Consider the following 13,539-nt stretch of genomic DNA (forward strand, 5'->3'; position numbering starts at 1 on the left):
TGAAAGTTGTTCTCGTTTTATTACAAACCAAATTACATTCCTGAGTAAACAGAATGCCAGTCTTCAGCCAATCATGTGGCGGAGTTTGGCATTTAACTCCTTCTCCTGTGTAAGGAGGTTGGTGCTGTGTTCTTTGTAGGCTTCAAAATCCTGTGAAATAATTGGGGGGGAAAAATGTTAAGTATTTTCTCAGCCCTCTGATGTGCCACTACCAATTGAAGTTATAAATACTCTATATTTCAACAAACCTTTTTCAGCTTCTCGCATGTTGTCATGGATTCATCAAGACCACACTGGAGAGCCTTCACTTTTAGATTTGCATTAACAGCTGCTGCTTCCTGTTTAAACCTAAAGCAGGGTCAAGGACAGTTTGGGACATGGACATTACTCATTATAAGCTATTTTCCCCTGTAGGATTTGTCTTACAGCAGCAGTGCATCAGGGACACTGGTGTGGCTATACACGTACTTATCCTCTGCTTTGGCCCTGGCCTTTTTCTCTTCTTTCCATTTTGCCTCCATCTGCTGGATTTCCTCCTGTTTCTCCTGTAATAAATAATGAATACATGGATAAACAGGTTAATTCTATATCTAAAAGTAATTTTAGTGAGGAAAAAAATGTTCTCAATTACCTGTATTACTTTTCCTCTTTCCATAGAGAGATTCAAGAATTTGTCCTTCTCTTTGGTGAGGTTTGTTATGCTTTCTTTCATGCTAATCTCCTTCAAAGCATGATCATCTCCTGCCTTTTGTAGCTGGAGCTTCAGATCTGACCATGGAGAAAAGGCCACACGTTTACAGCTGCTTTTATTTTGTAGCACTTAAGAAAAGGGTAAGAACTTTGCTACACACCTTTGCACATTTCTACAGCATCCCCAAGCTGTTGCTGAGCATCATGTAATTGATCCAGCAGTAATGCCTCCTTGGACTGATGGTGGGTTATTTGTTGCATGAGTTTCGACTGCCATCCAGCCATTTTCTCCCTTAAAAATAGTTGTAGAATTACAGCATTAAGATAATCGGTGTAATGCAATTTTTAAATAATTCACAACTGACAAGGTTATTGTGAAAAATCCTACTTGTATTCATTTTCCTGATTTGTATGATTCTCTGAGAGTCGGTTGATTTCTTCTGTAAGTTTATGAACAAGCACTTCTTGGTCTTGTAATTTTTGGGAGAAAAGTTTCTCATTTTCTGACCGCAGCTGTTTGTTCTCCAGTTTAAGCTGGGCATTCTGTCTTTTGTACTCGTCCTTGAAAACAATAATTTCTTGATGGTTGGCAGCTAAATCCATAAATCTCCTCTCTAACATTGTTGATTTCTTTCTTTCCAAGTCCAGTTCTTTCTGTCCGTCTGCTACTCGGTCCTCCAGCTCCGTGTTGATTTTCAGCAGTGCTTGACAGCGGAGAAGCATCTCGTCTGCTCTTTGTTTCAGTATACAGATTAAACTTGACTGTTCATCTATCCTGGATCGCAACATCCCTGTCTCTGTTTTATCTTCTGTAGCAAGGCCCCGCAGTTTCTCCAGTGTCTTCTGGACACTGTCCTGCGGGGATTGGAGAAGAGGACAAAACCATATGAGACGACAAGACTCGACATTAGCACTCAAGTTAGGTAAAGCTATTCAGTTTTCGGACGAAGTGTTTCAGTCGTTTATTATGAGAAACTTGGGACCACACAACAAATATTAGCATTGTGCCTAACACCGAAGATTGGTAACGTTAAAGCAAATGTCAAAAGACAACAAAACAAGAGGTAACGTAAAATGTAAATCAATGAAATATGACGTTCAGCACGTTTTCTGCAACTTTCATCAAGTTATCTTGAAATAAGGACATTTCAACGCATTTTAAGGCCTGCCACAATGAAATAACGTTATAAGACCAATTCCGCAAATAAGATACACGTGAACTGTCGACCTATAACGTTAGCAAGTTAAGCTAATAGCTAGTTAAATTAACTTAGGTGCGCGTGACTGAGCTGATACCTAACATATTTTTGAGACTTAAAACGCAATATTCATTCTCCATTCATTTATTCATTAGGCTTAACATGTATTTAAGTTCAATACCTGAGTTTATCTGATACAATTTTAGGGTATTTCAAGACTAAGTTAGATGAATTGGGCGCACAGATTTATCAGTCACGGATAACGTTAACTTTACCTCTTTAGTGTCGATCATCATCTTCATGAGGTCTTTTGTATTTCTCTGTGGAGATGCCATGACTAAAGTAAAGAAAGTTATTTTCTGAGTTAAAGCAAGCGTAAAAGCATCGACTGTAAGTGTTACAGAGACAAACTTTTTACCAATGTGCCTCAGTGTTTATAGAAAAAGCTTCAAAGTTTCAGCTGTTGCTGCTTGGTTGCTAATGGCAACCAACTTTGAGCTTTTCTGTCCTCTGCAGCAGGTGGATGCAGGTGTCGCTGCTCTACCACATGGTGGCGCTGTCGGGCTTATTATCAGTAGTCTACAGCCCCTGTGACAGTCTATGACAAATTCGAAAAATCATGCTTGAAGCAGTGCAGGCTGTCCTGAGTTTTATTTGCATAGTTTTCAGTTTACAATCAATTCATCAATTCATTTGATTTGTCCTTTGTCTGTTTGGTCACTTTTAATTCTGAGAACAAGAGTCAGTGGCCGAGCAGTTAATTTATTTTTTGGTGTAACCAATTTAAGAAATGATCCTATTGAAAAATCACTTTAGAATATTTCTGTAGGCTAATATTCTTATAGGGACTTATAGTTTGCCTATGGTAGCCTACCTGATAGTGAGTTTATAGCGACCTTATGGTACATAAAAAAAAAACAGTCTTCCATGGTATCACTATAATATTCCTATAACATTCCTATAGCCTAAGGGCTTATACTTTTGTTGTGATATTTGTAAAGTGTGTTTAATTTATTACAGGATTAGGCCTGCTATAGTTTGTTTTCATGCGGGTGACTGCCACCATTGTTTTCCTCGAGCGCCCAAATGTAACAAATTGAATAATTTCTATTTTTGTAAACGAAATAAAGTGAGTGAAGCAGGCCTGCTCCCGGCCTGCGACCGTATGGTGAAAATCCATGGAAGTGGTGGAATAATCACGAGCAGTCGGGACAGCTCGGACCATGGCATTATGCAGATTCCAGGGCAAGAGGGATTTATCCGGAGGGCCGAGGTTGGGGGAGCGGCTGTCCCGGCCTTTGTGCACGCCCCTTTTCATCAACTAGCGGGACAAGAAAGACAGAGAGAGGAAAGCAACAGCATCCCAGCCCAGTCCCTTCAGCTCCTCCATCTGCCCAGCTTCAATGCGGAGCTGGACGGACCAGCCGGGACCCAGCAGCAGAATGTGGAGAGCACTGCTGATACAACTCTTTCTCGTCTTAATTTGCTGTGTTATTCGCTGCCATTCAGAAGGTAAGAAGTGAATTTCTTTTGACTTTTTTTGTGTGTTCACAGGCTGTCAGATGAATGATTCATTGAGGACCTGCAGAGTTGTTGTCTTACTATTGATTCCCCCAGTGCACTTGTTGCACATCAAAACAAACCAAGCGCCCTGTTAATGCGCGGGGGAGGAAATTGAAACTCTTTTTTTGTATCAATTACTGTATCAGTAGGGAATGCAATATTTTGTCTGGCAAAGAAAAAGATCATTTCAGTCGAATAAGCAACCATGCAAGTGTTTGATGGGAATCAGTGAAGATAAATTAGCCAAACACATGGAAATAACCTGGGATATTCCAGTTGCTGACTCAGAGCCAATACTTTAATGGAATTATACTTGTCTTGGCAGTACTTTTGAGGTGGCCACCAGGTAAAACAATTTTGAATCTCGAGCAAAATGTCTTAGCACAGAGTATTTTATTAAAGGTTGAGCACAAAGCCTTCCTCAGACAGATTGGAAGTTCTCTTGAGGAACTTTTGCCTGAGCTTTACTGTTGCTAGGTAACAGAAAAGAGCATGTGACTTACAGACAATCTGTGTGGACTGAAAGCTACTGGTACAAATCTCATTCAGTGGAATAGCTTTCTTGGTGCAAAACCTTGTGGATGAGCAGCAACTTGATCCTAACTTAAGGAACAAATGTCTTTTCACACTCGAGAAGAGAAAATGATCAGACGTTTTATATATGTGACAGTCTTGTGTTTGTCTCTTACGGTTGTAGCCTAGCTAGATCCTACTTCTCGAATTGTAATCTGCTTTCTTTTTGCTCAACCCTTAGTATGTAAGCTCCTTAGTGTGAATCAAGCAACTAATTACACTGCAGCTGCTGCAGAAAGGAACCATTTCTACTTAAGGAACAGTTTTGACCTAAGGAAAAGGGTATGTTAAAAGCAAGGGGAAAGTTCTTGAAACCTGTTACTTAGCCATCCAGGGATACAGCAGTATTATATATTTATTTATTAAATACCCTGGCCTTATTTCCCCACTGGGCTAACAGACATACCAAAACAAGCTTATTTCCAGAGAAAAGATTGACTGTACATGCCAGAAAAACTGTATGCTTGTATTGACAGTCAGACTGTAACATTTTAATTTCACATGGCATTTCCTTTGAATCACAACTGTTACAGTGTTTGTACTTGGAAACTTGGAAATTGCTGATAAGATCTGAAATGTCCAAAATGATGACTTGCACTATAGCAGCCGCAGCATCTCAGAGCTGGACTTTGTCAGCATGTTCACGTTGATTATTAGCAGGGATTTGTTGTGATTAACAGACAGTGATGTAGACTACTCAAATAAAATGCATGGAGTCTTGCAGGTTGTAATGACTCACTAGGCTATTAACGTTCCAGGCCTACGTTTATCTTTAAACTGAAGCTTAAATGAACATACCAAGTTGTAGGTACAGTAAACAGAGCAATAACAGATTATCAAGCACTTCCTGAAGGCAACCTGGTGATGTTTAAATCAGACTGAAAGACACATGACTTGATAAAATCCTCAGAAAGATTTGTTAGGAATGATTTAGGCTATTAAATATTTATGAGGGACAGGTTACTTTCTCTTGTGACTAATCTCTGCTTGGTGCCTCCAAGGATTCAGACTCTTCATTTTCTCCATCAAAGTTTTCAGAAAAGCTATGTGGTTTTGAATGTTAAGTTATAAGTTAAGTGTTTCATCTGTAACCTTTTTGTAAAACATTATCTAGGCCTCGTCCTTGATGGTGTTGCAGAATGCTTACAGTGGCATAAATAGCTAATGTGACACAGTCTGAGGGGCTTTCATGTTAATACATTGCCTAAATTACCTCCATACAACAAAGGGCTTGGTGGATGAATAATCTTAGTCCTGGTTCGTTAACTACCCCCTGCTATTTTTGCTGTTCAAACATGTTTTGCCAGTAAATTGAGTGTTTTTCTCCACTAATCATTGGCCAGTGAAATCTGCAATTTTGATTAATAACATATTAAGTGCACAGTAAGAACCTTGATGGTGTTACTCATGAAGTTTGAATTTCACCTGGGGAAAATAAAATTGCAAAGGAAAAAAAATACAACACATTTGGTCATATCATTTAGTCTTCTAATATTTGGGTGGGGGGCGCTTGACGGTCTTGATTTAATCCATCCTATTTTTAGTCTGTAAAGTGCAAGAAAACCTGTCTTTTGTTGTGCTGAAACTTTTCAGGGCTCAGAAACCTGGCCAGCACGTGCATGTTAAACCTCACGCATGCAGGGTCTTTTCCGGTGTAGGGGCCTAAATCCTTGAGCAACAGTAACACTGCATTAGAAATGGGAACACAGTTGGCACAAATAGGGGACAAATCCTTTCCTTTTCTGCAGCCCCCTCAGTCTAGGTTACAGACCACTCTGTGACACAGAGGATGGAGTTCAGCTTCCAACCAAGAGTTGGTGAGCTGTGATTCACTGTACATAGTAAAAAAAAAGTAATTCAATGCACTGCTCAATTGCAGTGTGACAGTTTAATTTAATATTTTTTTGACTCATTCTTTTAATGCATTTACCAAAATTTATGATGAGTGGTCCTTTGAAGCATCAATCCTAACTAGCCCAAGGCTTTATTCATCACTCCATTTCTTTCTTCCTTTTGCGCCTATGCCACTGCCAAACTCCCTTGGTTTTTCAGTGTTTTGTGTGTAGCAGTAAGAGCCAAAGTCAGTTGTTTGGCAATTGACTGCATTCTGTTGCATTGATTTCCATATGAAATAGGCAGCAGCACTTCGCTCTGACAGCATGGACGGATCCAGCGCTTCATGCTGCCAGCAGCCGTTTTCTCCACACACATTCAATGAGTGCAGAGGGCTGCACCAAAACAAGGCGGTATTGATGAAAGACTGAACACGTCTTTCAGGGGCCCCACGTGACGAGAAAGAGATGTTTCAGGGTAGTGGACAGGTGTTTTGAGAAGGGACTTGTGTTCGACTTTTGTTTTGCCTTTTCGCAGGAAGCCGGCCTACTGTATTCTGCTTTCTGCTGTCCATCTCCATAGTGGCTTTTGCAGGGTGACACTTCCAGTTATGAGGTTGCATCCCTGCTGGCTCCTCTTTTGTGCCATTGTAATTTCACAGTGGGGTTTAAGGCATTGGGAGGCTTCATTCTAATGAAAATTCCTCTCCTGCTCTTCTTTGTTTGGCAGTAGTAGGGCGTCCTTATCTTCCTCTATGGATAGTGTGGGGCTCTCGCCTGCTGTGGGTTTAAGTTGGCTAATTAGAAAAGACATGGCCAGAGAGAAGGAAAAAGAAAACACCAAATTACGCAAAACAGCCGAAACAAAGACCCTAATGAAATAAAAAAGCACCAGTCCTCCGACTTTACATTCTTAACAGCAGATTTGCACCATTCAAGTCACCCTGCCCTTAACTTTTCCTTAATATTGATTGACACAGTCAAATTGTGCCTTTGTCAGGATGAAGACATAGAAATTTAGGGATTAAGGAAATGTTACAAAGAAGACGTTCTTTACGGAATGTAAGAAGAACTCTCACACAAGATAGTGCTGCTGAAAGGTTCGGCTCTAGTGTGTCTGTCACCTTTCCCAGAAGTGATACTGTCAGGAAACACTGGCTGCATTTGAAAGTCTTAGCAGATAGGTTTCTCATTTGGCATACATGCGTTTTAAGTTGTTAACCTAGGCTAATGTATAGCAACTATGAACATCTCATTCTATCCCAAGCAGATATTGTCAGTTCCGTCCCATTGAAATTGTTTTCTTATAAGATATTTTAATTTCTACCTTTAGATTTGTTTTCTTATGATATTAGGATAATGTGATTATCTGTTACATTAGTTTTCTATTTCCAGTATCAGGCTATATTAGATTGCTACTTAGTATTTCATTTTTGCTACGGCTATATTTTTGTCCAATTTTTGTAACTTTGTGGTCCACACTGCAAACAATAGTGTCATCTAGACGTTCAGTAATTTGATGTGGTTATGCATTGGAGTGAACTCCCTTTATTGTTGGGAGAAAACATATTCTTATTTGTGTACTGAACACATCTCTGTGCCATTCCTATACTGTATGCAACACTTGTCCTACCTGCCATGTTATAGATGATGCTGAAACCTCTGGGATCATTGCCTTGCAACAAAGGCTCCCTTTGAGCAGATGGGGAGCAATTTTATCATTAGTAAACTGAGCAGGAAAAGGGATTGCCTCCCTGATGCCTGCTGAAGGAGTTAAATATGAAGCCTGTTTGGCTGGGTTGGTAGTGAAGCAGTTTGGCAGTTTGGCTAATTAATCTGAGACAAGAACCCATGATATGAGTCTATTGCAAGGCTTTTAGTGCAGTAGCACAGGCACTGACCCTGCAACTGTAGTGGAAGTGATCCATCTTTAAAGAGTACATTACATAAAGGAGATGATAAACCTCTGACTCTCAATACAATAAACTTCTCACTCACACAACATTAATCAAGTGAATAGGCTGTTATTTTACAGGAGATTTGTCTGTTTTAGTAGTTTTTTTTTTAAGGAATTACTTTTTTTTTTTTACCTGTCAAAGGGACCTACTCTGTTACTGAGGCTGTTACACATGTGAGCAGGAAATGTTTTTGCAGAGCTTCACAGCTTTTTATACCCTTTGAACCTGTAACATGTAGTCTATGATTCATTAACCCACTCAGTTTCATAATTACTTGTATTTGTAATTTTAAACTAATTGCATATCATAATATTAAAAACTAAGTTTGCACCACAGCATGTATAACTTTATTACCAGGACACAGATAATATTTTTTAGTGGGATGTTTGTTTTACCAGTTTAGGGAGCTATTTGATGAAGAAGGGAGAGAGTATCTAAAATAGTGGATAAGACAGGGTAGAGATAGACCACCAACCCCAGGCATGCACCACCAACCACCACCTTACATCTCTTCTCAGCGAAGAATTTGGGTTGAAAGGGTTGCGGTACCACCCAGTACCACTATTTATCCCAATTACATTTCTGACCAGGAACAGCATGCGCCATAAATCAGGTTGTCAGAGAGAGACAATCAGAATTGCACATTCCTATTTGGACGGGTCTGACAGAGCGCTCTGCCACTGAACTATGCTGCCCGAGTCAATCTCTCCTGGAAAACGTCAGGGAAGGTAGAGTGGTGGTACCTTATCTCCACAGATGCCACTCAGTGAGAACATCAAAAGGAGGCTTGGGATGAGTGCGGTGAAGGTTGTGTAACTGTCTGGGGGATGGCTGGCACGCTTGTCTCCGAGGCTTGTCAATGCTGTTAACAGCGTGCTTCATCAATGGAAGGCATCCCCACACCCTCATGACTCTTGAGATGTTTTTATAAAAAATATATAAGGATTTATCAATTCAGGACAACATTAAAAGGGAAAAGTTTTTTTTAAAATTGCATTATTGCCATCACCAGATTAATGGACACTTTCAGAAATTTACCACTTTGGATGAAAGTTGTAATAGCATTCGAGAATAAGGTTGAAATCAAGTGCAGGGTTATCTAAAATTCTGATCCTATTTTGGTTGTGTGTAGGATGTGAATTGGGGCAGTTCCGCTGTGGGACAGGCCGATGTATCCCAGGGGACTGGCACTGTGACGGGACATCAGACTGCGTGGATGACTCTGACGAACAGGACTGCCGTGAGTTACTCATCACATTGTAGGCCAAGACACAGAACCTGGGCAGGGTTGTCATTTAAGTGTCACTCCACCCTCAACTCTAGATTACAGTCAACTACAGTAAATGATGGGATGTTCTGTGTGTATGTCCACAGCTCAAGTAACATGCGATGAGAGTCATTTCCAGTGTTTGAGTGACGGTGAGTGTATCCCAGATGTGTGGGTGTGTGACGATGAGGAGGACTGTGAGGATGGCTCAGATGAGAGACAACACTGCCGTGAGTACTTTGTACAATATGAGCATTCAACGCATCTTAAACCAATCGATTCTTTAGGACAACATATAAGTCATCATACTCCTGCTGTTGAGTTGAGATTTAAGGAATTTGAGTATTGGAACGATGCATATCTTAAGTGCATCAAACTTCAATTGCATTTAATCAACGTGACTAAAACGTGTGTTGCTAAGTTACTCTCTACTCTGTCCCCAGCTGGGAGGACGTGCACCAGTGACCAGTTCAGCTGCAGTAACGGGGCCTGCATCCCGGGAGAATACCGCTGCGACCGGCTGCCGGACTGCTCAGATGGGTCTGACGAGAGAGACTGCCGTAAGTCTCCTCCAGGGTGGTTTACCTTTTTTACCTCAGGCTCCTGTGGCATTTTAATCAATTTGTTAAGATTAAGAGGCTCGCTGACTGACAGAATGGGCCACAATATGCTTCTTGTTGTCAGAGGTTGATTGCAGATTCCTTGGTGGATTAGTCAAGCTGAAGTTCAGCTGCTATTCCATTATTGTGCCGACATGGTAGACTCGCAGCACTACACACTGTGGTAATCTCACAATTGCATAAAGAATGCTGTGGCTGTTGCTGGTGTTAATAGTAAACTTTAGTCTTTTATCCTCATTAGCTTTTCACATGTTCCGTGATGTTACCAGAATGCTTAGAACGAGCCTTTGTGCTATTTTTCACGCCCTTAAAAGCAGTGTACTGTGGAGGAGAATTATGATAATGAATGTCTGATGGGTCAGCCAAGGTTCTGTGTTACAAGTAGAAATGATTTAGACAGCATGATTGCTTGCACAGTTAATAGTTTTATAAGAGCGTAGGCGTAGACATGCCAGTGAGGAAGCTTGAAACAACTTGTACCACCCCACAGTTAGGAAAGCATCCCGATATTCATTGTGTTTATATTCAGAAAATTGACTTTGCTAATTTTGTTTTGATGGCAATTTAATCTTTCAGATTACCCTGAGTGTACACAGCTGAGGTGTGCTAATGGAGCCTGCTTCAACCGGACCCAACGATGTGACCAGATACTGGACTGCCGGGACGGCTCTGATGAGGCAAATTGCAGTAAGTGTCTGCTGGTCAACTTTAGTGACAGTTTAAGTGGTAGCCACTGTTGAGCCTCCCCAAAGAAACTTCACTTGGACGGTGGGGCAAAACTGACTTCTCTAATGGCTTCATCTACAGTCACATCCATAGCATGACACTAAATGATCACTAAATGGTTGTTGTGTTTGTTGCTATCTGTTTTCTTTAGCACAGCACTGCAGTACGGGCCTGTTCCCATGTCGTAATGGAGAGTGCGTTCCTCAACGCTACGTCTGTGACCACGATGATGACTGTGGAGACAGAAGTGATGAGCAGAATTGCAGTATGTAGCCTCCCTCTCTCCCCCTTGTCTGTCTTCCTTTAGATGACTCTTTTCTTAAACCACATAGATACCCTCCTTTTTTTTCTATATTAGTATTAATTTTCTCCCCTTCTCCTACAGCGTATCCTACTTGTAGAGGGAACTACTTCAGTTGCCCCAGTGGCCGCTGTATCCACCAAGTCTGGCTTTGTGATGGAGAGGATGACTGTGAAGACAATGCAGATGAAAAAGGCTGTGGTATGGATGCTTTAGTGGGAAACCATTCAAATACAGTCGTCACATATCTAGTTTATTTTCAATATTACACATAGAACCCTTGGATGTTTGGCTGGTTAAATAGAGGAACACTTGAATGGGTAACAACTTGAGCTCTCTGTGTGAACCTGATTCACCTCCAGTCGCCATGGTTGGTATGGGCTAGCAAGGCGCTATGCCTGTGCTCCTTTAAGTGTGTTATTCAAATGCCTCTTTGTGGCACAAGATCGCACAGCCCTCCAAAGGGCTTTAGAATTCCTCCACGCTGCTGTGAAGAGTGTGTGTTTTTAGAGGATGGGCTGCAGAAGCCCTCTGAGCCCCCATGTGACCCCCTCAAAGCTCCACTCCCCCCGCATCGATTTAAAGTGACAGTGATTTCCCGGACAATGAAGTCTGAGTCACCATTCCCTTGAGTTCAGCGCTGCATTCCTGTGGAGATAAGACTGTCCTTGAATGCATACCTCACACATTGAGTATCTTTTTGCGCACCCACCAGTGTGACGTGTAAAACTCCTTTGCAGACCCATTTGCAGACCCATTTTCTTCTCAATTTAAGTCTGCCCAGACACTGATGAAGGCTTTGTTTTGTCTCTAGATAATGTCCCGCGTGAATGTTACCCTGGAGAATGGCCCTGTCCATCCTCTGGCCTGTGTATCCCCATGGATCAGCTGTGTGATGGAACGGCCCACTGTCCCGGAGGAGAGGATGAGACTAACACCACTGCTGGGCACAACTGCAGTCAGTACCAACACAACTAGTGTCAAGTGCACAGTAGAGCATCTAATATCTTATCTATCTATCCATCTATCTATCTAACTATCTTGTGAGAGAAGTTCTTAAAGTAAATTCATTCACTAGTGTTGTGTCCTCTGTGGTGTTCAGGTATCTGGAGATGTGCGTCTCTAAGCTGTGAACATCGTTGTCACGCTTCCCCTGAGGGAGGAACCTGCTCCTGTCCTTCTGGATACATCGTCAGCAACAACAATAGTCGCTCCTGTATCGGTACATAACATTCATTATGACTGCACTATAGCCATATAAGGATTTAGAAGTCTTTTTGAGATCTAATATACACATTGGCTGCGTTTACATGCATGGAGAATTCTGTTCTTATCTGGTTACTGAAATAACCTGGTTTTGGTAATGTGTAATGTCACAACTCGGATAGAATAATAATAATAATAATAATAATCTTTATTTTTAGAGCACTTTTCAAAATCCACGTTACAAAGTGCTTCACAAAGGCAGCAAAAATAAAAATAAAACAGACAAGTCATAAAATCATCGGGTTTTCAAATAAAACAGATAAAAACAATTTGGTGTATAAAACCAATACAGTGTAATAAAAGACAGTTCAAAGGAAATTAAAACTCAAGTAAAATCAGGAAAGGCTCTCCGATAAAAGTATGTTTTAAGAAGGGACTTAAAAGAGATCACTGACTCAGCCGACCTGATTTCCTCGGGCAGGTTGTTCCAGAGCCTTGGGGCCCTGACTGCAAACGCTCTATCCCTTTTAGTTTTCAGCCGGGACTCTGGAACAGACAAAAGACCTCTGCCCGAGGATCTCAAAGTACGTACCGGCGCATATGGTACTAAGAGGTCAGAGATATAGCAGGGAGAGAGGCCATGAAGAGCCTTAAAAGTAATCAGTAAAATCTTAAAATCTATTCTAAAACATACTGGGAGCCAGTGTAAAGAGGCTAAAACAGGAGTGATGTGATCACGTCTCTTGGTTCTGGTTAAAAGCCTGGCAGCTGAGTTCTGTACAGTCTGGAGTTGATCAATAGATTTTTCAGGCAAGTAAAAAGGCTGTTGCAGTAATCCAGGCGTGATGAGATGAAAGCGTGTAAAATGGTCTCTGTGTCTTTAAAAGTTAAGATATATCGTATTTTGGAAATATTTCTAAGATGATAAAAACATGATTGCACAAGCTTTGTGGTGTGCTGCTTAAAACTTAAATTACTGTCAAACCAGACGCCAAGATTCCTTGCAATGGGCTTGATATGATCCAATAGGGGACCAGCCAAAGGCAGAATTTGTTTTGCCATGTGCTGGGACCCAATGACAAGGATCTCTGTTTTGTTTGAGTTCAGCTGAAGAAAATTTTTTGCTGAAGGTTGAAGGTTGAAGGTTGTTGTCAAGGCACCAAGTGACTGCTTGGGCTACCTGCTCATGGTATCGGTCTTCATTGTTGTTGGTTATGAGTCCAATTATGGTTGTGTCGTCTGCAAGTCAAGGAACTGTTAAAAACAGAAAGCAAACAGGGCCCGACAGATTCCATTACTTGTAGTAAAAACTTTGTTGGTATTACATCAAGAGGGCTGAAAGACACTCTCATATTTGATACTGTTTCTAAAAATTCAGACAAGGTAATGGGATAAAACTGGTTCAAACAATCTTGATGCAGGTGAAGGACATCAGAGTAAATGGCGTTGGGGGTAATAGAGGCTCTAATTGACTCCACTTTATCAGTAAAATAAGATAAAAACATCTCACAATCAGCATCACTTTCAGCTGGGGCACAAGGAGGGGCTGGATTTACCAGCTCGACAGTCTTAAATAAAAATCTAGGGTTATGTTGATGGGCAGA

General features: G+C 41.1%; 2 protein-coding genes across 2 annotated transcripts in view; one reads left to right on the top strand and one right to left on the bottom strand.

Moving 5' to 3' along the window:
- Positions 1–60: 60 nt before the first annotated feature.
- LOC139660066 (coiled-coil domain-containing protein 89) lies at positions 61–2,224 on the bottom strand. The gene is made up of 7 exons (XM_071538111.1): positions 2,165–2,224; positions 1,079–1,545; positions 852–982; positions 632–768; positions 469–545; positions 249–348; positions 61–150 (listed from the first exon to the last, which is right to left on the bottom strand). The coding sequence occupies exons 1-7, from the start codon at positions 2,222–2,224 to the stop codon at positions 64–66; spliced, it is 1,059 nt and encodes a 352-aa protein (XP_071394212.1). The 3' UTR covers positions 61–63.
- Positions 2,225–3,292: 1,068 nt separating this feature from the next.
- Positions 3,293–13,539, top strand: part of lrp2a (low density lipoprotein receptor-related protein 2a) — a 51,068-nt gene continuing 40,821 nt past the window's right edge. The window contains exons 1-9 of the mRNA XM_071538132.1: positions 3,293–3,401; positions 8,948–9,055; positions 9,190–9,312; positions 9,526–9,642; positions 10,279–10,389; positions 10,580–10,693; positions 10,814–10,930; positions 11,544–11,687; positions 11,832–11,951. Coding sequence (XP_071394233.1) covers positions 3,293–3,401; positions 8,948–9,055; positions 9,190–9,312; positions 9,526–9,642; positions 10,279–10,389; positions 10,580–10,693; positions 10,814–10,930; positions 11,544–11,687; positions 11,832–11,951 — 1,063 coding nt within the window. The remainder of the gene's footprint in view (positions 3,402–8,947; positions 9,056–9,189; positions 9,313–9,525; positions 9,643–10,278; positions 10,390–10,579; positions 10,694–10,813; positions 10,931–11,543; positions 11,688–11,831; positions 11,952–13,539) is intronic.

Source organism: Centroberyx affinis, unplaced genomic scaffold (genome assembly GCF_046629955.1).
Source record: "Centroberyx affinis isolate AG114_WGS23_722 - 3 ecotype Tasmania unplaced genomic scaffold, CSIRO-AGI_Caff_v1 ptg003208l_1, whole genome shotgun sequence".
Classification (NCBI taxonomy): Eukaryota; Metazoa; Chordata; class Actinopteri; order Beryciformes; family Berycidae; genus Centroberyx; species Centroberyx affinis.